The sequence below is a fragment of the Oryctolagus cuniculus genome, chromosome 4, assembly GCF_964237555.1.
Source record: "Oryctolagus cuniculus chromosome 4, mOryCun1.1, whole genome shotgun sequence".
Classification (NCBI taxonomy): Eukaryota; Metazoa; Chordata; class Mammalia; order Lagomorpha; family Leporidae; genus Oryctolagus; species Oryctolagus cuniculus.
This window is the reverse complement of record NC_091435.1, coordinates 123,676,064-123,703,329: the sequence shown is the minus strand read 5'-3', so window position 1 is coordinate 123,703,329 and position 27,266 is coordinate 123,676,064. Positions and strand designations below refer to the sequence as shown.

Here is a 27,266-nt window from a genome sequence, read left to right as displayed (position 1 = left end):
AAAACACACTTTTTTTTTTTTTCCCAAATTTATTTGTTTGATAGGCAGAGTTACAGAGATGCAGAATCAGAGAGAGAGACAGTTCTTCCATCTGCTGGTTCACTCCTCAAATGGCCACAACGGCTGGAGTTGGGTAGTTCTGAAGCCAGGACCTGGGCCATCTTCTACTGCTTTCCCAGGCCATAGCAGGGATCTGGATCAAAAGTGGAGCAGCTGGAGCTCGAATCAGCGCCCATATGGGATGCCGGCACTGCAGGTGGTGTCTTTAGCCGCTACCCGCAGTGCTGGCCCCAGAAACTCCCATTTCATAAACATCCCTTGTATCGATCACACACATCATCTCGTTAACCATCGCAAAGACCTCATGAGGTCAGGATTATTTGCCTTGTTTTACACAAACACATGGAATAAATGAGGTTCAGAGGTTTAAGAGTCTTGCCCAAGATCCCAAAGCTCATTAGCAGAGAACATATTCAGGGCACGCTGAGAGCTCCAGCATATGTCACACCCACGAAACTAGAGCTTGCCTGGCCAGGGACACTTCTGGACGCTTCTCTGCTTTGGGGCGGAAGAAGTCCCCAGCGCCGTCTTGGGTGCGTGCCTGTGGTCTTCCATCACCTGAGTGATCCGATCGCTGAGTCACAGAGCTTTGCCTGCGCCCAGAACTGCCCCTTGTGTACCCCGCCCTCCACTGCACACAAAGGCCAAGTCATGACTACGTCAGTCCCGCTGGCCTCGGGCGGCCGCCACGCACATCTAGGCAGCTGTGCAGAGAAGGGCTTAGAGCCAGGGTGACCTGGGTTTCAATTCCACCTCGGCTACATTTGCACAGAAAACCACCCAGCTTCTAGGATGGTGATGGGGGCGTGGCGAGGTGGAGCAGAGGTTAGAGTCCGGCTCACCTGGTCTTCGCGTGCTAGGGCCGTTGCTGGTACCTGGCAACCCTGAGTCCGGGAGCCCCCACGGGACCCAGGCGCCTCCTCAAATTCCCTCCCACACACAGCTCTGTGACTTCCTGAAGGCTCTGGCCTGCAGCCAGGGAAGCACTGTGAAATCAGAAGAATCCAGTGAGCCTGTGTGGGCACCAGGCTGCTGTTCTCTCCTCTCTGACATATCATTGCTAATAACCTAGCATTTCCTCATATAGTGCTCACAATAGCCCAATTCCCAGTTGGCCCGTGCAGAGACACATCACGAGTGAGCAGCCAAGCGGACCTGGAAGTCCAGTGGCGATTCCCAGTGCCCTGCGTCCAACCTCCACACCCTGCTGGTCACTGGACTAATGAGGCGTCCCCCCAGGCATGAGACGGGACGGCACCCCCAAGGCTGCAGCAGAGAGCACGGACTAGGCTCTCGTGCTTGCTTTCCTGGCCTTTTCTGCGAGTGAGGAGACAGGTACAGCCTTCCTCTGTCCGCACAGGAAGTGCTCCGTCAGTATCTGAGGAATCAGCAGCAGGAGGGTAGGTGTGGTGAGCTCAGCAGCAGGAGGTGCAGGGAGCGCTAGACCAGGAAGGGGTGTGCCCAGGAGGCAGACGGTCAGCGCACCAAAGCTGTGGGCAAGTTCTGGTTCTCCCGGGTCCTGTTCTGCATGCTAAGGTGCCGCTCTGCTGCTCGGGAGGCATGAGTCCATATCGAGGCTTTAGCTCCTACGTACCCCTTGCGTCACAATGAAAGGCTAACCCGGGGAAGATGCCCACGGAGCATGGGTCACTAGACAAAGCACAGAGGAGTGGCCAGCACCGGGAAGGAGAGGCGGCACGCCCCTGATGACCCTCCGGCGCTGAGTCAGTTTGACAGCCACTCACTGGTGGTTGTGGTGCCTCAGGGGTGGATGCTGGGGTGGGCAAGAGGTGGCGTTGCTAAGATAGTCCAGGCCCACACCCATGCCCCGTGGCTGCCCCACCCGTGCCCTGGTCTGAGTCAGGCACCAGCAAATGGAAAGCGTTTCTTAGAAGCGGGAGGAGGCCTCCGTAGGGCCAGCCCTAGCACGGGTCTGATAGAAAGCCTCCAAGCCATCCTGGCACAGTTCAGCCACAATGCAGCCTCACCAGCACAGGCTGCAAGGGGAAGGGTTATTGAGGGGCATTCATTTCTATTATCAAGATCGCATGGGCCGAGGCCAGGGGCACCCAGGCCAAAACAAGCAGACCTTGCCCGGGCACCATCCCCAGGCTCTGGTCTCACTGTTCTCTCCCAGTGTGCCCCAGCTCAACTGATGCGCCTTGACTGCGATGGTCAGTGCGACCCAAATAATTACCGCCACACACCCCGCTCCCACTTTAACCGGTTCTGTTTATGGCCGTCGCCTTGCTTCCAACGCAGAGTGAAACAGGATGGGTTTTTGTTTTTGTTTTTGTTTTCCTCCCACAGGGTGGAGTCACTGAGTCCCATCTGCTGGGGAGTTGGTTGTTTAAACACCCCGCCCAGTGCTGCAGTTTGCTCTGCTCTTCCTAAGAGCAGTCCCAGTCCAGACTGCAGGTCCTTGTTCGAGTCCACTGTGACCAGCTGAATGGGCCGCAATTTGCAAGAGCTAGTTAAGGTCCTGCTTCCATCACCAGCGTCTCCCACGGCCTCCTGAAATGGCAACACGGTTCTTTGGCCTGTCCACACGTTCATCATCAATGAATATTTAGGAAGTGCTCCCACCACAGTTGCTTGCCAGTTCTGAAGCCAGATAAGAGATTTTATTTTTTATTCTGTTGCACAGGGGGTTTAGTCAGTAAACTGAGTTTAACTTCTGAAAGCCTTCCTTTTCCTGGAAAAAAAAAGTCAATTTGGTTTTCCACATGAAAGAGTAAAGCTTTTGCCAATGCACAGGATTCCTCCAATGATCCTCTTGGTTTCCAGACAGCACTTGTTCTCCGAAACCCCCAAATTACGTTATTTCTTGTGCTAAAAACACTTAAACGTCAGTTGAACACTGGTTGAACTGGTGACTTGTGGCCACTTGTGAATCCAACAGATGGTTTCATTTTGTCTGGCCCATGCTCTCGCCTTGCATCCACTCCACCCCAAGAGCAAATCATGCAGAGACAGTATTGCTAGAATGACTCACCGAGGGAGTCCGGCCCTCACCAGGGTTCAGCCTCGGCCTCGCACTTACCGCTCATGGTGAAGGGAGCGTGGGGGACAGCCTGCCACCTCCCCAGCTTGCACCCTGATGGGAACAGGAGCTGCTGAGCTCCCGAGTGTGAGTGCGTGGTGGGAACAGCCTGTCAGGTCCTGAATGGCCCCAGGGTTCTTGGGCACTAAACGCCATGTTATGTCCTTTCCAATGTGAAAATGCTCTGGGTTGTGCACTTGGCATTTGATTCTTGTTTGAGACACGGTGAACCCGACTGCCCCAAGAAAGTCACTCCCTGGGAGTCAGATGCGAGGAAAAGGACATTAAGCATTTCAGGCCTCTGGGGAAAGTGTTCACATCATCAGGAGCTTCCAGGGGGCTGGCTGGCCTTGATCTCAATGTTCTCAGTGCCTGACACACTGTAAATACCCCATAAATATCTGTGAACCCACTTCAGTTCATCTCGGCCACCAACAGTCATTCACTGCGCATTAACTGTTTTGGCTCCCTGGTAAAGACTCAGGATATAAACAGTTGACAGGGACAGTCTGGGCTCTGGAGTTTAGTTGCAGAAATAGGCCAGGCACAAGACACCACACCGGCCAGCACCCAGAGGTATGTCTTAATTCCTCAGGGGACAACACAGGCTGCGGGAGGACTCCCTCCACCAAGGTCTTGTTGGGGGTGGGGGGTGGGGGATGTCAGCTTTTCTGATTGCTGGGAATTAGGCTGCAATTTAAGGAAGTGAGAATAACAAATGTATCGAGTACCCCCCCCCCCATTCTGTTCCAGGGTCTCTCTACATATGTTACAGCTTCTCACCACACTGGAGAGGAGCCCAGCCTTCTTCACACACACAGGCAGAGACTGAGCCTCTGAGGAGTTGAGCAGTTCTCAGCGTGGTCAGAGTAGGAGGGCCAGACAGCCTAACTCCAAAACCCACGCCCCGTCCTCCACCGCTCGCTAGGAGCAGCAGTCTCCAACCTGGTCAGGGACCTTGAGACTTAACTGGAAGCAGTCTCCAAAACAATCAGTTCTACTTCCAGGAAGCAAAGGCCAAGCAGGGCAAAGCAGATGCCCTCCGGCTCTCCAAGCACAGCCCTGAATAGGGAGGGGATGGAGCCCCAAGGGTACTGGGATTGATCTCAAGACCTGGCTAGCTTGCAACCACCAAGAGCAGACAAGGCTAAGGCTTGGGTGTCTGCAGGCCAACTAGGCAAGTTCCCAGGAGCCCCCACGTGGAGCTCTGAAAGACCTGATGACTCCCATCCTGTTGTGTGGATACTTTATCACAACCTATTTCTCCCACCACTGGCTTTCGAAAGATGTAAAACGAGTTAGTAATTGTGAAACAGAATGGCATCTGGTGTGTAGTGCTTATACAAATAGGGCTGTTGCTATCTTTATTCTTCTGCCAGCAGAATTTAGCAAAGGCATGCACCTTTAGAGTTCTTATCAAGGGTTCAAGTCTGAGTCAAGGGCCTAAATGAGGCTTAATTGGGCATATATAAAACTGCTGGCATTCCTTTGTAAACACAAGTTCTTATTGTGTTCAGAATAAGGCTTGGGGATCAGCTTTCTGAAAGGAAACTTGGAGAGAGATCACATGTAATCAAACAGTGGCCTCTAGTGGCAGAAGTGCTTATTGCTGACTTATATTGCAAACTACAGAAAGAGCAGATCGCCAGAGCAGGGAACTGATCTTGCATGGAGATTTGTCGTGGAGGGGAAAAACAGTTGTCTGGAAACTGCAGCCAAGAGAAGCCCTATGCATTGGCAGTGTAGTCACTGTGAATCTAAAAGTCACTTCATGCTCTCTGAAGCCAGTGCTGATGCTCCCAAAGAGCTGGCTAAACACACCTAGAGGAAGCACAAATGGTGTGAATGTTTTAGAAAGTCACAACAGGGAAAGAAGTCTTTAAAATGTTCATCTTGGGGCCAGCGTTGTGATGCAGCAAGTTAAGCCGCTGCCTGCAATGCAGGAATTCCATATCGGAGCACTGGTTCAAGTCCCTGTTGCTTCCTGCTAATGCATCTAGAAAGGCAGTGAATGACGGTCCTTTGTGCTTGGGCCCCTGCACCCATGTGGGAGACATGGAAGAAGCTCCTGGCTTCTGGCTTTGGCCTTGGCCAGCCCTGGCCATTGCGGTCACCTGGCGGAGTAAAGCAGTGAATGGAAGATTCTCTCTCTCTCTCTCTGACTCTCCTCCTGTCTCTGTAATTCTGACTTTCAAACAAAATATAAGTCTTTAATGGATTATAACCCAATAGAATGAGTGCAAATTGGTCAGCAAATTTTTATTTTATTTTATTTTATTTTATTTTTTGGACAGGCAGAGTGGACAGTGAGAGAGAGAGACAGAGAAAAAGGTCTTCCTTTTCCATTGGTTCATCCCCCAATGGCTGCTGTGGCCAGCGTGTTGTGGTTGGCACACCACGCTGATTCGAAGGCAGGAGCCAGGTGCTTCTCCTGGTCTCCCATGGGGTGCAGGGCCCAAGCACTTGGGTCATCCTCCACTGCACTCCCGGGCCACAGCAGAGAGCTGGCCTGGAAGAGGGGCAACCAGGACAGAATCCGGCACCCCAACCGGGACTAGAACCTGGTGTGCTGGCGCCGCAGGTGGAAGATTAGCCTAGTGAGCCGCGGCGCCAGCCTTGGTCAACAAATTAATAAATGAGGGAGAAGACAAAAAGCTCTTTCTTACGGTGAGATTCCAATGGATACAGGTAGAATAAATACCTGAATTTCAAAATAATTCAGGAAAAGACCATCAAAGTATACTAAAATTAGTAGGCAGACGTAGTATTTTAAAAACATATTTATATGATCTTAAAGTACCTCTCACTTAAGATTCCTGTAATTTACAAAGGGCAAAATCGTAGCATTTTAGTAGAGTGTTCCAGCAGACAGCCCCTTAGGCAGACAGCACCTTTAACCACAGATTAAAAGTTAACACTCAGTAAAGGGAAGTGCCTCCTAATTTGATGCGCTGAGGACACAACCTCACTTCCTGCAAAAAAAACAGAAAACTGAATCCAATTACAAGAAAATCCTGGATAAACCAAAATTAAGGGACATTCTATAAAACCACTCGTTTACATTCAATGCACACCCTGGGAGGCAACGGTGATGGCTTCAGTAGTTGGGTCTGTGCCAGCCATGTGGGAGACTTGGGTTGAGTTCTTAGCTCCTGGCTTCAGCCTAGCCCAGCCCTGGCCACTGTAGGCATTTGAGGAATAAACCAGCAGATGTGAGCTTTTCTCTTCATCTGCCTCTCAAACACTGCAGTGCAGCAGATTAAGTCATCTTGTACCAAAGTGCCGGCCACTCTGCTTCTGACCCAATTTGCTGTTGTTGTGCCTGGGAAGCCACTGCATGACGGCTCAAGTACTTGGGTCTCTGCCACCACATGGGAGGCCTGGATGGAATTCCAGGCTCCTGGCTTCAGTCTAGCCCAGCCCTGTCTGTCGTGGGCATTTGGGGAGTGACCCAGTAGACAGGAGATCCACCCCTGTTTCTCCCTCCCTCCATCACGCTACCTTTCAAATAAATAAAACAAGGGAGGGAGGAAAGAAAGATTATATTATAAAAATGTAGGGTTGGGGCCGGCACTGTGGTGCAGTAGGTTAATCCTCTGCCTGCAGCGCCAGCATCCCATATGGGTGCCAGTTCTAGTTCCAGCTGCTCTACTTCCAATCCAGCTCTCTGCTATGGCATGGGAAAGCAGTAGAAGATGGCCCAAGTCCTTTGGCCCCTGAGCCCATGTGGGAGACCTAGAAGAAGCTCCCAGCTCCTGGCTTCAGATCAGCACAGCTCCGGCCATTGCGGCCATTTGGGGAGTGAACCAGTGGAAGGAGGACCTTTCTGTCTCTCCCTCTCACTGTCTGTAACTCTACCTCTCAAATAAATAAATAAAATCCTTAAAAATAAATAAATAGGGTAATATCCTCGTTTTCAGGGAATAAATACTGAAGCATTCACAGGTATACGGGCATCATGACTGCAACCTACCCTAAAACATCAGGGAAGATATTACACACAGAGTGAGTGACGAACCACATGTGGTAAACCGTTAATATTGGTGAAGGATATACATGAATTCTTTGACAGTTTTTGCAACTTGTTTATAAGTCTTAAATTGTTTCAAAATAAGTTTCTAAAGATGTTTTCCTTGGTTTCTTTGAATATTTTCTTACATCACTACAGTGGGTTGAACAGTATCCCCCCCAAATCCACGTCCTCCTGCAATCTCAGAATGAGACCTTATTTGGAAATTTGGTCTTTGCAGATTTCATTAAGGAGAGAATTAAGGGTAGGCCCTGGTATCATTCTAACAGAAGACATACACAGAGAAATAGGCCAGTGAAGAAAGGGCAGCTACAAGTCAGACCGGAATGCCGGGAACTACCCAGAGCTAGAAAGCAGCAGGAAGGATCTTCCTCCGAGGCTTCAGGCAGCGCATGGCCCTGCTATAAACCACTGAGTGCGTTGCAGTTTGTTGCAGCACCCTGGGAAACAACACAGCACACCCCAGCATACAATAATGCCTCTCTGTCCCACAAGACACCCAAGTCTCGCATCCACAAGCACCTGTGGAGGCTAACAATGATAGTCATATTTATTGAACACTGACTACAAGCCTAATGTTAGTTAGCTGCATGCAATGCATTACTTCCACTCTCATTACACCTGAATCCAGTGGGATTTACTACCAACTCTTCACAGATGCAAAAATGAAAGCTTAAGTGATTAAGTCTCACACATAGTCACACAGCAATACATACAGAAGCTACGCAGTGAACTCAGGAAGCTGGACTCCTACAGTCTACACTGTCTCTGCTTCAGTATTGGTCCTGATGATTCCCCACACAGGCTCCACTGCTCCGAGATGCACAGGCCTAGTGCCTCCCAGAGCATGCTGCAGGCTTCCCTAGACTGACACCAGGGCACTTGGCTTTGTATTACATAGCTTCTTCCTCCTTGTCCTTTTTTTTTTTTTTTGAAATCCTTTCCATCCTAGCCCAACTCATGTTTCCAGTCTTTTTTTTTTTTTTTTAAGATTTATTTATTTGAAAGATGGGGTGGGGGGGGTGCCTTCCATCCGCTGGTTCACTCCCCAGATGGCTGCAACAGCTGGAGCTGCACTGATCCAAAACCAGGAGCCAGGAGTTTCTTCCGGGTCTCCCACATGGGTGCAAGGGCCCAAGGACTTTGGCCATCTTCTACTGCTTTCTCAGGCCATAGCAGAGAGCTGGATCAGCATGGAGCAACCAGGACTCGAACCGGCCCCCCTGATAGGATGTCGGCACTGCAGGCTGGGGTTTTAATCTGCTGCACCACAGCGCCAGCCCCTCCAGTCTTCTAAGAAAACTTTCCAGGGCCCTCCAGGCCACAGGGAGAGACACTCACCAAGGGAGAGATGTTCATCCTCTTGTGAACCTTAGACTTGTGATGTGCCTTGTGCTCTGGACAAAGATCTCATGTATTATTTGCTCTATGGAAATACAATAAATCAGTTTGTGAAATTTTTCTCTAAGTGCTCCAGCAATGTAAGAGTTGCTCAAGTCAAAAATTCTAGTTTTGGGGCTGGCACTGTGGTGTGGTGGGTAAAGCTGCCTCCTGCAATACTGGCATCCTATATGGGAGCTAGTTTGAGTCCCGGCTGCTCCACTTCCCATCTAGCTCTCTTCTAATGCTTCTGGGAAAGCAGTGGAAGACGGTCCAAGTGCTTGGCCCCCTGCACCCACACGGGATACCCAGTTCTTGGCTTTGGTCTGGCTCAGCCCCGGCCATTGTGGCCATTTGGGGAATGATTCAGCGGATATAATAAGACCTCTCTTTTTTGTCTCTCTCTCCCGGTAACTCTGCATTTCAGATAAGTAAGATAAACCTTTTAAAAATTTGGAAAGGTTCAAACACATTGGAGAGGTGCTGGACACAGGAATTGATCTGATTTTCAGTTGACTCAGCAGCCTGTACAGTGACACGGTCACAGGTCTTGAGATTTTTGCCAAGATCAGGAAATGAAAGGAGCAGGATTCCAGGCAGGCTCCACACCGACACCTGGCTGCAGCGACTGCAGGCAGCAGGGTGACCGGTCATCCAGCACAGGGGCACGGACACCTTTCTCAGAGGGTCACCTGGCGCCCGTCCACCGCTGCTGCCTTGAGGGACTGTGGGTCTCTGTAAACAGCAGCTTCAAGTCTAGGCTTTTAATGTGACTTTAAAAATGTCAGCTACAGAATGAATTTAAGTTGTATTAAGTTACACACACACACACAAAAAAAAAAGTTAGCCAGTGAAAAGAAACATGATACATGTAAACCATGCAGAGGCCTGGATTTGACCCAAGGCCCACGGGTCTGCTTCCCTGGGCTCTAGACCATGAGCTCTCGGAACCCATTCTTACTTTTGTAAAATGAATAAATTCATTTACGGAAGGAACACATATCAGATTTTGAAACAGGAAAGCATAAGTAACAGTGATGGCTTAGAAGTGTCAGGGCATGGCAGGATATGGCATTCATTCATCCCTCAGGTAGTATTCAGTGCACACTCCAATGTGGGTCTGATACTTCAAGATTAGGTGAGGGGCATACAGTAAGGAGGAAGCCCCATCCCTGCCGCTGTCTTAGTAAAACAGCTTGTTGGTGGGTAAGCCTTAGGAAAAAGCAAGTGTGGGCCGACGGGTGTGACAGGGGAGTCTAGAGGAGCTTATTTTAGACAGGGTGGTGAAAGCCCCCACTGGAGGCAGGACTTCGGAGTGGGGGCCTATCACGTGAAACCTGGGAGAAGAGCATTCTAAGCAGGGAGGCCTGCGAGTGCAAAGGCTCAGAGACAGATGTGCATGAGTGAGAAGAGAAAACGTGGAACCGATGGGAGTGACTGGAAGTGCTGTGTTTTATGCAAAGTTAAATGGGAAACCATTGGAGGCATTATGTATTATAGTAACAGGTGGTGACATTCTAAATAGATCATTTTAGCTACTTTGAAGAACAGATTGTGGCAAAGGATTCTAGAAAGAAATGCCTGGCCCAGCACTGTGGCGCAGTAGGCTAAGCCTCTGCCTGCAGTGCTGGCATCCCATATGTGCGCCAGTTCATGTCCTGGCTGCTCCTCTTCCCATCCCATCCAGCTCTCTGTTTATGGCCTGGGAAAGCAGTAGAAGATGGCCCAACTGCTTGGGCCCCTGCACCCATGTGGGAGACCCGAAGAAGCTCCTGGCTCCTGGCTTCAGCTCAGCCCAACTGACTATTGTGGCCATTTGGGAGTGAAAGCAGCCGCTGGAAGACCTCTCTATAGTGAATAAATCTTTAAAAGAAGAAAAGAAAGAAAGAAAAAGAAAGGGGGGAGGGGTAGGGAGGAAGAAATGCCACTACCCATACTAGAAAGGTGACAGTGGATCTAAGGGGATTTCAGTAGGTGTACAAGTAGGCAGGGTAGGAATTTCCTGTGTACTTAGCACTGGGTTGGAATTATACTACACATAGGTGAGAAAAGCAGACAGTCCAAAGGGACACTGAGAACCCAAGATCTCAAGCAGTATTTTCATTTTTTAATTGTGAAAGCCTTGTATTGTACAAAATCAGATCTCAATCAACTAGCATCTTGAAACATATTTTTTCCAAAAAAACAATTATTTTAGAGGCACAGAGATACAAAGTATTCATCTGCCGGTTCCCTCCCCAGATGTCCTCAACAGCTGAAGCTGGGACAAAAGCTGGGAGCTGGGAACACAATCGAGGTCTTCTGAGTCGGTGGCAGGACCCCAATTATTTGAACCATCACTGCTGTGCTGCCTCCCAGGGTCTGAATTAGCAGGAAGCTGGAATCAGCAAGAGCCAAGGTTTGAACCAGGCACTCTGATATGGGGACACAGGGCTACCCAGTTTTTTTTTGGTTTTTTTTTTGTTTTGTTTTGTTTTGTTTTGTTTTGTTTTTTTGACAGGCAGAGTGGAGAGAGAGAGACAGAGAGAAAGGTCTTCTTTTGCCGTTGGTTCACCCTCCAATGGCCGCCGCGGCCAGCGCAGCACAACGCGCTGATCCGATGGCAGGAGCCAGGTACTTATCCTGGTCTCCCATGGGATGCAGGGCCCAAGGACTTGGGCCATCCTCCACTGCACTCCCGGGCCACAGCAGAGAGCTGGCCTGGAAGAGGGGCAACCGGGACAGAATCCAGCACCCCAACCGGGACTAGAACCCCGTGTGCCAGCGCCGAAAGGCAGAGGATTAGCCTAGTGAGCAGCGGCACCGGCGGGGCTACCAAGTCTTAACCACTAGACTATGTAAACACCTGCCCCATGGCATCTCTTGAATTATGTTCCTAAGAAATGGAAAGTTCAAACTTCTCTGAGTAGTTAGGTGCTTCTAATATGAACTCTTTTTGGGTGGCAAACAGTTAAAAATAGAAATCCCTCCCACATGCTCCATACACAACCTACAAAATGCCATTTTAAGGGCCGGTTTGTAGCAAGAGGTTAAATACCTTGCCAAGTCACATAATGATCTGAATGCAGAGCTGACATAGAAGCCCATGTTCTTTCCATTTCCCTGATGGACAAAGTTCAAATGTTTAATGTCAAGATGTGGCTTCCAGATATAAGGGGCTCAATGTGCACACATGAATACTGCTCCCAATTTTCACATGAAGTAGTGGTTTTCCTAATTAAATCCCATGTACATTCTCCATCTCTCCAGCTAAACTAAGCCCCTCACTATTCCTACACTTCAAGTTTCATTTTTTAAAAACTGGCCTTAACAATATCACACGGGGCCAGTGTTTGGCACAGCAGGCATGATGCCCACATCTTGTGGACTGCCTGGGTTCTAGTCCTACCTTCTGTTTCCACTTCCTGCTTCCTGCTATGCACACCTTGGGAAGCAGCAGCTGATAGCTTAAGTACCTGAGTCTCCGCCATCCATGTGGGAAACCAGGACCGAGTTCCAGGTTCCTGGGCTTCACCTGTCAGTTGCAGGCATTTGGGGAGTGAGCCAGCAGATGGAAGATCTCGTCTGCCTTTCAAATGAAATGAAAAAACTTTTTTTCAATTTAAAAATCCTTTATAATTAATCTATTACAACTCATGCTGAGTAAGGATATGGCTCTTAGGACAAATGAATATTGTGAAATTTTCTCATTTTTGCAAACTTTCATGAAAACTAAATTTCTAATAAAGACTTCTGATGCAAACTGTGGTGTTAATAACTGATGGCAATGGTGATAATATTTAAAGCTATTAAAGCACAGCTTAGAACTTATTAGGGACTGGTGTTATGGCATCCAGCTCCGTGCTAGTGCCTGGGAAAGCAGGAGATGGCTCAAGTGCTTGAGGCCCTTGCACCTATGCGGGAGACCCAGAGGGCAGTTCTAAGGCTCCTAGCTTCCACCTGGCCATACCTTGGCCATTGCAGATATCTGGGGAGTGAACCAGCTGATGGAAGATTTGTCTCTGTCTTTTAGATAAATTTTTCTAAAAATCATGTTCTGCAACATTAATGGACTTGTATTAAAAATCAGAATTGGGGCAGGTGTTTGGTGCAGGGATTAAGTTGCTGCTTGGTATGCCTGCATCCCTTATTAGATTCACTGAGTTGGAGTCACAGCTATGCTTCCAATCCAGCCTCCTGCTACTACTGTGCACCCTGGGAGACACCATGTGATGTTTTGAGTACTTGAGCCCCTGCTACCCACATAGGAAATGAGACTGAGTTCCAGGCTCCTGGTCTTGGCCTGACCCAGGCCCAGGTGTTGCAGACATTTGGGGAGTAAACAAGCAAATGGGATCTCTTTGCCTTTCAAATTTTTTTAAGATCATTAGAACAACTTATTTGCATTTACAAGATTCATGACAGTAGAGGAAAAAGATGAGACATGGAAAACATACGAAACAAGGCTGCTGAGATACCAGCACCAATAATTCAGAATTGGGAATACTATAAAATACAAGTGAAGACAGCAATCCAGTACCAGTCTAGAATGATACTCAGCTTCAATTTCCAGATTTCTGAATTGCAGACACCACTCTCCTCAAAAAAAAAGGCTAAGCCATCAAAGCTGAATCTGATCAAGTCTCAAGACCTACCAACTTACAGGAAATAGAAAATGTCCTGACAGCATAGGGTTACAGTGAACAGACCTAGAATGTGGAAACTCCTTAGGACATGAGCAGTTTCTCCAAATAAATTCCAAGTAAAAAAGATGACATCTGTGGTTAAAGCCAGTGCAATGCATATGCACCCTGTTTGAAGCCAATTGTAAAAATGATCAGAAATAGAAAGGGCAATCTGGATGTTAAGATGGTATTTAATACTTATGAAAGGACTGAGATAAAGATGAAATGTGTGACTCAATGATGAATTTGTTGGGTATACACAAAGCTCACTGCCCATGGAGCTGAGACAGGTACTCTACTTCCGTGTTTGAAATTTCCTACATTAGCTGAAAACTCATAGTATATATATATTCAAAATACAATCTCTATTTTATGCTTCTAGAAGTAGAACAGTGTAAGTTTAACCTTAGGCTGCTCTGAAGTTAAAGTCAGGAACACAATGAACAATTAGTAAACACATCCTTATCTCATGTGCAAAGCCCACTTGGAAAAACAATTGCATTCCACATGCAGGTGTACCCTCTGCCAACTCCTCTTCACAATCTTCAATCACAATGCTCCTACTTCCAAGCAAGGATTCTTAATTACCATGGACTTTGCTGACACTTGCCTTCCTTCAGTAAGAGAGAAATGTTTCATATTGAGGCAGCTAAAGTTCTCACAGCTCAGCAACATGAAGTATAGAGCACTCTTAATGAACTGTTCTTTCAAGTTCGCCTGAGTTGCTAACACATGCTACGTCATGTTAGTTTTCATAGAAATATAACTGATTTAAGTAACATACCAGACTTTTACATCCAAATGAATCGTTTGCTTCAGAGTGGTCGCCTTGTGAAGCTATCCTACCAGCACCACTGCCTGCCAGTGAGGAACACATCTGGAAGTCATCTTTGGCATCCTCTTCCGAAGCTGTAACTTTTTTTAAACATCCTTAGTGGCAGTAAACCTCCTTGTGTGTGTGTATTTGAATTTTTTGGAAACAGCAGCAAATCATGTAGAGCCAAGTCTAGTGGACAAGGTAAGTAATGAGAGTGGGTAAAGAAAATTTAATTCTTTTAATTCTAAAAATATTTTTTTTAACTTTGAAGATCTCAACTCACTTCTAATATATTGGGAAAATCCTTTCAATGTAACTTGAAAAATACAATGTAATTCAGACAGTTCAATAAAAAGTAGAATTAAAAGTACTCTGAAATTCATGCATAAGAAATCTTTTAAGAGGTTCATACAAAATGTATATTATGGAGAAAAACTACATAGATTTTGAAACTTCTTGCAACAATCCTTTAATTCTGAAGTACCCTTGTCTTCACTGGATACCACTTTTTTCATTTCCTTGATACCACTTGGGATAGCCACATCCCATACTGGAGTGCCAGTTCAAGTCCTGGCTACTTCACTTCTGATACAATTCTCTGCTAATGCACCTGGGAAAGCAGTGGATGACAGCCCAAGTACTTGGGAGACGTGGATGTACTTCTAGGCTCCTGGCTTCAGCCTGGCCTAGGGTCATTTTGATAATCTGGGGAGTCAATCAGCAGATGGAAGATCTGTCTCTTCCTGTCACAGTGCATAAATCTGTTCAGGACACTTCCCTTTGGAAACAGTACTTCAGTGTTGTAGCATTTAACATTATATTGCTGGGCCACTGCCATTTGCTTCATCCATAAACACAGTGAAGACTTACAAATAGCTCACAATACAGATAAAAATCACATTTTTAATCATCTCAAACTACATCTAATGGAGTACAGAAAAGTTCATCAGAAAATCAGGACAGCCAATTTTACTATTAAACTTTTGCTTTTTAATAATTTATTTAAATAAGATATTTGAAGCAGTTTAGAAAAACAAGATTTGTATTTTATTTCCTTGTAAAAATCTTTACACATGCAGACAAACCAGTGTTAAGAAAGTATTCACCATCATTTAAACAAATAACCACTTAAATAGAACAGTGTCTGCAATTTTATCTGTATAAAAATAAGATACATTTTTACAGAATTCACGCTCCAGTTCTTGTAGCAATAAACAATACACAACTATAATAAAGTACAATTGAACCTGACCATGGTTTTCAATTTAGATACTGCTAGGGCATTTTAATGTGCAAAAAAATTTAACATAGTTCTTTCCAAAAGAAATGTCCTCAGTGTTTCTAGAGACCTAGAGAGTTTTAAAAAAATCAAATCCTAATTGGTTTGCTTTTAATGATGAGTCCATACATCACGCTGTAGATAGCCAAAGCCAGGAACTGATGCAGGCTCAAAGGAAGCAAAAGTCAACGCCTGTGCCTGCCATGTCCTGAGCGACTGCTACCATGGTGCTTGCCTTTATGAGATCTCTCAAAGGAGCGAGACCTTTCCCGCCTGTCCCTATGATGTCCCCTTTCATGCCTGTGTTTCTTGGCAGCATCTGAGTGATCCCGAGACTTGCTCTGAGATCGAGAACGAGATTTTTTCCTTTTGTGACCATGTCTATTTGAACTTTTTAAATCATCTCTGGTATGCTTGGCCTTAAGGTGAGGAGAACCATGATTATGATGTCTTCGAGGGCTTTCACTGTGACTGCGGGACCTGCTTCTTGATCTCGAGCTGTATGTTCCAGATCGACTCCGCCTATTATTGTAACTTAGATAATAAAAATTGGAGGTTTAGATTCAGTCTCTATGGGCAACATATTATATTGATGGCTGCTTCTAAAAGATTCTAAACAAAACTACCAACTCCATTAGTTACAAGCCAAAATGGTAATTTTTCTAAACCTCCCCACCCCTCACTTCTCCCACCCAAGCCTAAAATAGAGAATCTTAAACAAATGTATCCAATGTCTATATTCCAAGGAGGGAAATAATAATTGCAAAGAACTAGTCTTTTTACTGATTCTCACATGTTCAAAAGAACCCCTGAAGAGGAAGAGCCACAGGACCTAGCGACGTAATTACAAAAGCTAACTACTGATTCTTCAGCTATGGTTAACTTGATTATTGGTTACTTATAAGAAACTTCCTATCTGAAACGGAACAGAAAGGCAATGTTTTTACAATATAAACAAGGTAATTCCATAGCATTTTGTGGGCAGCCCTTATTTCTTCAACAAACATGAGAAATTAAAATGCCATTAAGGTAAAATACCATAAAACAGAAAGTACACATCACCCTACCCCCCTCGGCCTCACAAGATCATTTCAAATCCAATTCTAGACTAAGAGATCGCTGATGCAACCTGCTTTTAAGAACTGCTTTTCCTAAGAAAACATTGACTTACTGTCTTCGTGGAGTGTGCGATCTAGACCGTGATCGTGTTCTTGACCTTGATCGACTTGCACTTCTGCTATTTCTACTTCTTTTGCTGTCTTTTCTTACCCTTCAAAAAAAATAAATAAATATTTCAGTTATATTCTTCAGTGTTACAAAGTATGCACAAGATTCTTCAGGCTAGTTTTCTAATCTACATACACTCACCCATTGTAAGGGCTTTTGGAAGCCTGTTGTCTATCCTCAGGTTCTTTTTTGACTGTCTTCACATTAACAGAAATTGGTGACTTTTCTTCAGCTTTTATTTCTCTTGGGGATGCTTAAAAGACAACGAGAGTGACATGTTTACTTCTATACATAAATGCTAAAACTTTCATTGTCCCCAATTCATTAAGTCCCAATGTATCTTACATGGTTTAGAAGCTGGAGAAAATCCACCAAGGGTTGAAAGGGCTGGAGTTCCATCAGGGTTTAATCCTTTTGCTTTCAGTTTGGCTTCTTGTAAAGCTACTTTTCTTTTTTCAACTTCTTTTTCCAACAATTCATAGTTTGGCTGTTGGAGGACAATGAATTATTATTTCTCCTCTGCAGTAATTTAGATTCTTGGCACCAAGGCTATCAGCACAAACTTGAGCAAACAGAAATTACCTTTTTTCTGGTATAAAGCCGAAGCGTTTCTATGCAAATTTCTTGGATCTCCTCTTCCGTAGTACCAAAAAGAAGAAACCAATGGGGACGAGTTGGCAGTGGAATCTAAACCACAAAAATAGAATGCTTTGAGTTTTCCCTGGTTTTTATTGGAACCACTGATAATACCTGTGATTTGTCCTATAGAACTAAATAGGCTATCTACACTTACCTGAAGTGCTCTAGCTGCAAGGTAGATGCATGCACATGCTATAGTCTCTGGTTGAAATCGAACAAAAACATTGGTTCGAAGACTGTCATTCATATAATTCCTGAAAGATATGTCAACTATAAGCTTTTTATGTAAACAAATACATTCTTCCAAACCTTACATAAAATTGGAGACTCAATCTACTTTATTCTTTTTTCTTCTCTTGTATTCACATCCTCATTCTAGCATAACAATAAACTTTAAAAGAAAAATCAAAATAAGAATTTAACACTAGGATCGTTCAAATTTTCCTAAATATGAGCAAAACTTTCATATAATTCCATATAACTTTCCAAATAGAACTTACCCCTGAAGTTTTTTTTAAAACATGTAATTCTGTAAAAAGCAATGTTCTGAAAGTCAATTCCAACATGACTAGTTTCATAAATGATAAACCACTCCAACAGTTCTTCAAGCCATTAATTAGTGACCATCTCTCCTTTATCCACAATGAAAAGCAGTGTCAATCAAGTTCTTTCAAAAACTCAAAATACTGTGACAGGGGTACAGAGGCATTTTCAATAGTAAGCACCCACCAAATTATATTAAAGAAAACTAAGCTACATAAGAGAATCTAGGTAGGGAAGCGAAGAGCAATATATAATGGCCTTGTTTACAAACCTTATTTGACTAAGTAAAAGCAACAGACTATTTATTAGTGAACCCTCCCCACAATAACCCCAAATTAAAGAAATTTTACAAATCGCTGAAAAGCTTAAACTATAATTAAATGGATTACTTAAAAATCCTTACACCCATAGAAATTGCTAAAATCTGTTTTAGAGAATACATATTGAAAATGTCATGCATTTTATAAAAGCAGTGAAACTTTACTAATATTAACTTAGTCCAAAAGCATGGCTGCCATAAAAAAGGCTATCTTGATGGAAAAATCTAGAACATTGTCCTACACACATCAACAGTTCTATGAAATAGTAGTTGTGGCTAAGCCACAAACTCCTTGTTGGATCTGGAGTTTAAGCAATTCTAAAGTCTATTAAAAATGAAGTACGTTTTAATTCTAATATTATCAGCTATAAATTAACCCAATATAGGAACTGGTGCTCATTCTAAGTTGCAGGTTGTAGCCTCCTTTGGTAGAATTCACACTATACACACTATAAATATAAGTTTAGTCAAACTTCTAATAAAAAAAACCATGTAATTCATAATGGCTGGACAACAAATCTATCAAAAATGAACTACTCATTTTGATAGTTACAGGTATACATTAAATACATAGGCATGTTGAATAGTTACTTCTAGAAGCAAATATACAAATCCTTTTGACACCCCGACAGAACTAGAAGATGCTGCCAGATGGATATGGACCACTTCAGTGAATCTCGGATGAGAGCTTGCACTGGATTGGCTGGAGAGCAGGGCAGCCAATCAGGCCATCCTGAGGTCATGGGCTGAAGTGCAGAGGGCAGAGTTCTATGACTTACCATCATGGACTACCCTTTAATTAAAGAGTAGAAAAAAGAACAAAGTTAAATTGAGTTCTCCATTAAAAATAATTAGTCAAGCCAAGAAAACAGGAAGCAGAAATAAGCATTATTTACCTTTTAGTTAAAAAATAAAAAAACAAAAAGCCCCAAAACAAACTATCTCATTATTTTGGAAAGGGAAAATGAAACTTACTTTATTTCTGCTTCTGTTTTCCTGGCTAGGAAAGAAATGTAAAAAAGCAACTTACCAGGCAGTTTGAACCAGGGTTTGGTTACGTTCACATTCTAAGACTTGTAAATACATAACAATGATCTGAAGAACAAGGGAAAAAAAACTCAATTTAGCATATTAGGTTTTTTTTCCAGAGTACAGAATTCAATCAATAAGTCACAGGAAATGTTAGATTCAAGTTCTGTCTATAAACTGCATTGTTATAAACACAGACTAGCCTAAAGTGTACCTGAGATTAAATATGGGTTAATATACTAGTTACTAGATTTTATAAAAACTATGCTTAGACCTATGTCCCAATTATACTGGGAAAAAAACTGGTTAGTCAACTCAATTAAAAATATTTTATCAAGAGCACCTTACTATATATGATAAGCACTGTGCCCATTACTTCATCTAATTTCCCAAGGTCCACCTTACCATGTTCCAAAACCACAAATTCTGCTTTGGAAAAGTGACACAGTGGCTACGATACTGTGTAATGCTGTTATGAGTATTACACTAATCAAACACCAGTATTCTCCCAGTGAAGCTCAACACAATATGATGAGTAAAAACTACATGTGAAGAGCTTTGCCTCACTTTATATTAGGTGTTTCTATACCTGTATTACCATCATTATTCCCATTTTCATTTAGAAAAACAAAAACTAAGGGACACCTGCTAAGGTTACATAGCTAAAGACAGAGCCAAGCTTCTATGCCAAAGTCCTGACCCCAGCACCCGTTCACAACCACTGTGCAACTACTTTCATAGGTAAGAAAGAGACGCTAAGAAAAAACCTACAAACTTTCAATAATGTTAACAATGAGTAGCCACCAGGCTCCAAACATTTCACTGTGTGACAAGCAGTGTGCTGGGTTCTTCTGTAGCAAGACTTTTTATTCCTCAGGTATTGTACCGTCCATTTTCTAGATGGAAAAACTGAGACTTAACCATAGAAGAAATTATCAGGGCTGGTACTGTGGCTTAGCCGTTAAAGCAGCCACCTGTAGTGCCAACAGTCCATATAGGCACCGGGTTGCGTCCTGGCTGCTCTACTTCCAATACAGCTCTCTGCTCTGGCCTGGGAAAGCAGTAGAAGATGGCCCAAGTGCTTGCGTCCCCCTGTACCCATGTGGGAGACCCAGAAGAAGCTCTTGGCTTCAGTTCGGCCCAGCTCTGACTACTGAGGCTCTCTGTAACTCTGCCTTTCAAATAAATAAAATCCTTAAAAAAAATTATCTATGGTTATATAATTAAAGTGAAGATTTCAACCTGTATCTTTTTTGGCTCCCAGTTTACTGACAAATCTCAATATCCAAAAGAAGGCTTTTTAAAACCAGTAACACTCCGATAAAGACTCGCTTACATTTTTTTTTTTTTTTAAAGAAAAGCTAATACTTACGAAATGTAATTTCTGTACTCTACAACTCACCTTATGGGGATGCTTGACATGAACACAAAATCCCAACTCCTTTAGCACCCTCCTCTCTGCCTTGATAACTTGATTTTTGGTGTTAATGTAGTTCTGATCAAGGATCAGGGGGCTTGGAGTCCTATAGTTTGTAAGAAATAAAATCAAAACTGTTTTGCACATCCAAAAAGATTTATTTGTGGCATCTCCATTTTCCCTTCCAACCAACTATTGGCAACAGAAACCAGCTTTTTAAACTCCTGCAAACAAGTTAAAGCATTAATCTTGTGCTGTCCAAGTTATGCTAATCAAATACATACATCTAGGCTACCTCCTCGAAGAAACTAACTCAACTGTCATAAAAAAAGCTCACTCAAATGCTCTTAGGTTTATTAACTTTTTGACTTTAGGAATATATATATTTATCTATTTACTAATAGTAAGATGTACTATTATCACAAACCTCTTAGGTCTCCAGAGACTTTCCACTGACAAAAAGTGCTTCTGACAAGACTTAACACTAGAGAAAGTTCTAAGACTATAATGCACTCGTTCTATAAAATTACCCACTTCATAGCTAACATTAAAATTAAAGAAACTAGTGGGTAGCTAGTTCAGTTTCCCCAAGGGAGAAATCTGTTTAAACAAACTGTTCTAAGAACCTACCACTGTTTCAAGAAAATAAACTGAAAACTATAAGATTCACCTTAATCACCCAAAAATATAAATGTGAAGTCAGATTCAGAACCGGGTGTCACCTATGTGACCCAGGCCTAAGGGTAGTCAGAGCTGCAGACACTAGGCAATGTTTTAGTATGCAATGCAAGAGAAGAGAAGTAGAGGGAACCAGAAGGACACATTCAAGGTCTCCATCAGATGACTGAATTTCATGTTCAGGTTTCTACGACACCTAGGACTGCCTGTATGTGAGGGTTCAATGTTTTGAAAACAGTACTTGGAAATGATGCCAACCTGAAGCGTTTTGTTTTTGATGTCTGGTTGGCGGGACCTACCATACACTCTTAAGTCTTATAATTCAAAGTGGTTTCTTCCTAAGCTTTCAATCAGTCAAGTTTTAAGGAACTGGCCTTTCTCACTTTCTTCAGAAAGAAGTTTATGACATTTACCCATGTCCTCTGATACATTCTTAAAGCCACCCAACAAAAACTTCATTTCTATTACGACACTGATTATATGGCAAGTACATGGGAGAATAAATATTTTGCCCCATACTCAATTCATTCTCAGTCCAAAGCCTTAAGAGTTTTCACTCTGGGTGGAACACACCATCTATTTTAAAGATAGTCATTCTGAAATATTCAATCAAATGTACATGAGCTCCAGAAAAACCACATAAACTCGAAGGTGAGACAATAATCTGAAATGTGCAACAATACCCTTGGGGTAACACAGTATCAGTAAAAAGGGAGCCATCACGTATTTTCCTTGTTTTCTTCCATTTAAAGTCATAATGAAAACTGGAATGCTCACTAAACTAATTCTAATGATTCTGTATATTTACCAAATTACACCCCCACAGAAGCTAGCTGAGCTGACAAAGCAGCAAAATAGCTATTACTTAAATTAACATGTTGAAAAATTGAGTTTTACTCAGTTCAATCCTGTACAGTTACAAAATGTGTTGAGGCTACAAACTGGGAAAATGGGCTGCCTTTTAGCATTAAAGACAATGAACCCATTTTATCAGCACTGTATGCTACACTTGCTCTTTGGGGAAAAAAAAACTTCAAATTTAACATTTTATACATGCATACGCATATGTGCATATATAAACATATTACAAGGCATCTAAGGTTTATAATTTTTAAGGTTTAACCACTGTCGCAGGATGTTTGGAAAAGTCAAATCCACCTTAGACTCTGATGACAGGTTGGTTGTTTGATGGGTCTCCAACTGGTATTTAGAGATAAAACAGCTCTGGTGTTATAGCTACACCCCACTAAACTCTTAATCCCCTACAATCCAGACAGTAAAATGCACCGTTAAAATCCCTATGAAAATAATTTTATGAAAGTGAGGTTGTCTCATCTTCCACCCCTGATGTTTTTTTCTTACTAAGAAAATCCTTGGCAATAAAATCCACTTGCAATTAATGATCTAATCACTTTAGAATGTTTACATGACTAGGAAAACTATCTGGTCCAAAAGAAACCCTAAACACCAAGTAATTCTAAAACAAATTATTTTGGACCTATTCTGCCATAATCTTTTTTGCATCAAAATAACGATACAAAATCCACACATCCAACTTCTTGCTTAGTCCTGCTATTAATTGCAGTTTTCAAAGTTAACTTTATAGATGCAGAACTTGACACCTCATTTTCTTCAGAATCACTTAACACACAAATCAAGGAACTCTTAAGGAACATGTAACTTACAACTGCCTCTTGGAGATCAGTTATTTTGTATCAGAAGTGGAAAAATGTAGCACAGATCAGTAGGAAGCAAAGGTTCAGAAAAAGAACAAGTGACTTCTTTATATGTACAAAGTATCAATTAGTACTTTCTGTGGCAACACTCAGATCAAACTAAAATAAGCCTTGCAAAATTTAATTTCCTTCACAAACTTCCCTTGCCAATAAAGTTTGTGGACAAAGGTATTCTAAAACCTCAAAAAAAAAAAAAAAAAAAAAAAAAAAAAAAAAAAAAAGCTTCATCTATTCAGAAAAACTGAAAAACCCATTATTGAACTCAAAGACCCTCCCCTCAGTTTCTAATCTAAATTTTCTGATTAATTTTCAAGTTTTATGAGATCTACAGTACCTAGAAAAATTATCACCTGATCTCTTAAGAATAGCTTTTTTTTCTTTAACATGATTAACTGAAAGACAACTCAACAGAACCATAAGGTTAAGAGGTCCAAACATGGTTAGTCTCATGTAAAGGTAGTTATCAAGACTATACTGAAATGACATGTCTAGTTTAAGGAAGCAAACTGCTACTTCATACATGGAAATTCGTGAAGCCCAGCTACTTCACAGTAGGGACACCCTTTCTTTAGGTATCTAAATAAACAGAAGGCCCTCTAGAGAGTCGCAGACAAAACTGCAGAAGTTCATCGACTAAATGGTATCACTTAAGACTCCTCCAACTTCTACCATTACAGATACAGTGAAAATAGCACAGCACAAATATTCAATGACAGTGATTAAACCAGCCTTTAAAAGCATTAAATTATCTCTTTGAAACTACTGGAAAAACCCTACTAATGAGAAACATGCTGCATTATCAAAAGCAAATTATTTTAAAATAGCATCCTTTCCTTTAAATTCAGCCATTAACTCTGAACTTATAATCAAAGCACAAAAAACTGAAAGGGGAGGAGGTTCTTTTTTAAAGCTCCCCTGTGATTCTGTGTAGCTAGGACTGAAAACCAGTCACCTAAAGGTTACATGAATGACATTTCTTCTGTTATTGTCAAGGTCACAGTATAAAGTTGCACATAAACTAGATTAAATCACAACAAATTGATAGGCTTTACCTCAAGTGTGATAGTGACAGTACTTTCTAATGACATTAATCTGTGCAAAAATTAAAAAAAATCACTAAGCTACAGTTCTAATAACTTGGACAGCAAAGACAAAAGCTTATAACAAGAAACAGGAGTTTTTCTAAATGGTTCACCAGTGGCCAACCTGTTAGTCCCCGATTCCAGTGACCTATTCTCAGAGCACTGGCTTCTCCTTGGGGATTTTCGATACTTCACTCACTGTTGCCATGACGACAGCTTCATCTCTATGTACCACTCCACATCACCCAGGCTTTGGTAAATGTAGCTGGTCGCTGTATAGTCGGTTGCAAGGGAAAAAAGAGTTGAAGTTAATAACATATACAAGTTACGTGTCTGAGTAAACTTGTAATATGCATAGAAACACTTTTACATCCTGTTTTTTTTTAAAAAAAGGCTTCCATGCAATTAACTCCTTTAAATTTCATGCTATAATCAGACTTCTAAGATTGAAACAAAATCAATTTCTCAGTAATGACCAAAAAACCCAGTTACATCAGACACAACAGTCAATCAGGTGGGGATTACTTTAATTCCAGGGTTTTTACGGTTAAGAAGATCTACTCTGACATCAAGAAACTCACAAGAAAATTTCTAAGTAGACCATCATATGCGATTGCCTACTAGTTGGCTCAATGGTTCAAAGAATACTACCAGAAAACTATTCCCTTAAGCAAACAACCCTTTGACTAAAGAGGAGGTGTGAATTAGTTTCATTGTTTTTAACACACTAAGGAAATCAGCCAGTATCTAAACACAAATTTAAGCTCAGAATATACTTAACCACAAGTTGAAATCTTCCATTATTTAGGGATTCCTCACCAAGGAACTAAAAACTTATTTCCAGACAGGGTAAATAAGATGGAGGAGAAAAGGAAAGTGTAAAAAAACTAAGTATCTGGACATAAGTGCTTCAGACTTCTTGGCTACACTAAATTTAAAGTTACTTTTGTATTTGCTTGTTGTCTCAACTTTCATTACTGCCTATCAGATTCAGCCAATAAACACTACTTGTACAGGATGCTGATTTGGCACTAACCAACATCCAACTCCCAAAACAACTTACAAGCTCAAACTCAATCCAAGCTTGTCTACCATCACAATTCCTTAAAACGTGAACACAAAACTAACTACACCAAATATACCCTTCTACAGCATAATTTAGAAGTCCTCCATCAATCCAGGAAATTCTGCAACAAAACTCTCTGGGAGCGCTTCACATGAACACGCAGGTTCTCATAAACTTATCACACTGTCACAACACCTAGATACTACTTCAGACTCTAACTTCTTTCAAGAACAAATAAGGCCTTATCTAAATGCAACCCAATCTAAAGCCAATCACTTTTCTAACCCACTCACTGAGACTGTATCTGACCAAAACAAAATACCTGTTTAATCCCTTTGACTTCAAACTTCAAACTTTATCATCCTGCAGTCCTTTCAGATCCGGTATTATGCGATTTATCGTAGTTCAATGTTGAGAAGTACTCTAACAAAAGCCAACCTCAATTGATAAAGAATTAACTGGAACTTCGAGTAGAAAAACAACCTACACAGAACTTTGCCACAGTATTTACTTGAACTACAGGGTTTAAAACTTCCAGCCTTCGGTCTTCCAGAGGTGGTGGTTGGGGGGGGAATAACTTACAGAATACACTCACACTTGAGCCAAACGTATTCCCTTTCTTGTTTAATCTTAAATCACGGGACTGGCTTCACAGCACTGTTAGGATTGTCCACAAATGAATCTGCCTCTACAAACTTTAGATGGCTGGTTAATTGTTTTCCAAATTAAGTATCAGTATTCCTATGTGAACTTTGACACCTAAATTAAAGTCAGTTTTCATTTGTGTCTGTATTGACTTGAGAAAGAAAGGTGTTTTTGACTTGATGATTGGTGCACAGTAAAGCAGTATCAGGAGATACTATGTTCAATAATGCCAATCTTACCTTTTTCCTCTTAACTGCCGTAGATGGTGGAATACATTAATCACATCTCTTATCCGTCTAGGTGCTTCTTCGATTTTGGATGCAAGATTAATACAAGCCATGGCAACAATCTGAAAATAAACCATGCAAGGCCAAAAACAATGGTCAGACTACCCAACTGTTCACCGATGTTAGGACAAGAGCCCCTCCTCAACATCGAACTTATAAGGAAGCAATCTCAGAACCCAGCCGGGGCCTTTGGCCGCTCGGGATTTACAACTGAAACGCCCAGGCCCCACACATGCTTCCCAGCTACACTAGTAACTACACTCCCTTCACTGCGCCAGTCCTTTCAGTTCTGGATCCAGAAGCTCCGTCCCTGGAGTTTTACATCTGGCTGAAAATCGCAATTTGTGTCGGGAGGACACGTGGGCTCAGGATCCATTTTCTAGTTTCTGAAACACACTGGGCAAGGTTCCCACTTCCCGGAGAGTGCGAACTCGGTACAAAGGCCTCCGCTAACCACTCCCTTTCTGGAAAAGCTGGCTGCCGCCGCTAGCCCCCCCCCTCCCCATTTCCGGGTGAAGAAATCCCTCTGTGCCCGCCTCCGAGCTGCTCACCTCGAAACTGTGCTTGACAAAAGACTTGGAGTAGAAAAAACGATGAAACAACACCTGCCCCGTTGCCATCGCCACCTGCAGACGAGAGGAGAGAACGGAAGCGCAGGGGTCAGGCGGGCCCGCACCAGGCGCCGCCGCCATTTTGTGCCGCGCTCGCCTCCCCTCCCCCCCCCCGCCGCCCGGAGCCCGCCGCCCGGTCCTCCCGCCGCCCCCGCGCCCGCCGGGGCCCAGGTCGCAGGGCCCGAGGGAGCCGTCGCCGCCCGGCCGGGGCCCAGCGGCCGTGGCACGCGGTGGGGCGGCGAGACGCGGCCGGCCGGCCCACTGACCTGCGGCAGCCGGAGGAGAATGCCGGCGGCCTGGATGAGCTCGCAGCCCAGGATGCGCAAGTCCGTCTCGCTGGGCAGGTCGAGCCCGTCCTGCATGGACGGGGTGGGAGAAAGCCTCTCCTCCGGAATCAGCGAGTGGTCGATGGTGAGCGAAACTTCCGAGTACAGGCGGTCGCCGATCAGGATCCCTCCCGTGGTGGTCGTCGTCGTGGTCGTCGTCCCGGAGCTGGAGCCGCCCGCGCTCGGGACGGCCGAAGAGGCGGCGGCAGCGGCGGCGGCAGCGGTCGAGGTCGGGTGAGGCCCGGACGCCATAGTCTCAGCGAGCTGCACGCACGCCCAACGCAGCCGGAACCCGAAGCGAGACTAACCAGCGTCCTCGGCGCGACGGATATCCCCGTGACCGCCGGGTCGGGGCCGCTTCGCGCAGCGTGCGCTTCCGCCCTGACGT

General features: G+C 43.7%; 1 protein-coding gene across 9 annotated transcripts; it reads right to left on the bottom strand.

Moving 5' to 3' along the window:
- Nucleotides 1-9: 9 nt before the first annotated feature.
- Nucleotides 10-27,266, bottom strand: CCNL1 (cyclin L1). Of its 9 annotated transcripts, XR_007917121.2 has the most exons (14): nt 26,819-27,266; nt 26,493-26,567; nt 25,894-26,003; nt 20,433-20,553; nt 19,032-19,096; nt 17,294-17,393; nt 17,083-17,187; nt 16,846-16,987; nt 16,642-16,753; nt 16,445-16,543; nt 13,962-14,183; nt 11,969-12,081; nt 8,475-8,559; nt 10-2,755 (listed from the first exon to the last, which is right to left on the bottom strand). XR_007917121.2 is itself a non-coding variant. In XM_051840255.2 (11 exons), exons 1-11 carry the CDS (start codon nt 27,128-27,130, stop codon nt 15,459-15,461), a joined length of 1,590 nt encoding a protein of 529 aa, XP_051696215.1. In that variant the 5' UTR covers nt 27,131-27,266; the 3' UTR covers nt 15,019-15,458. The 9 variants fall into 9 exon arrangements, 1 of the variants encoding a protein (XP_051696215.1); XR_007917122.2 differs by lacking the exon at nt 8,475-8,559; XR_011388092.1 differs by lacking the exon at nt 8,475-8,559 and having other exon boundaries at nt 11,969-12,077.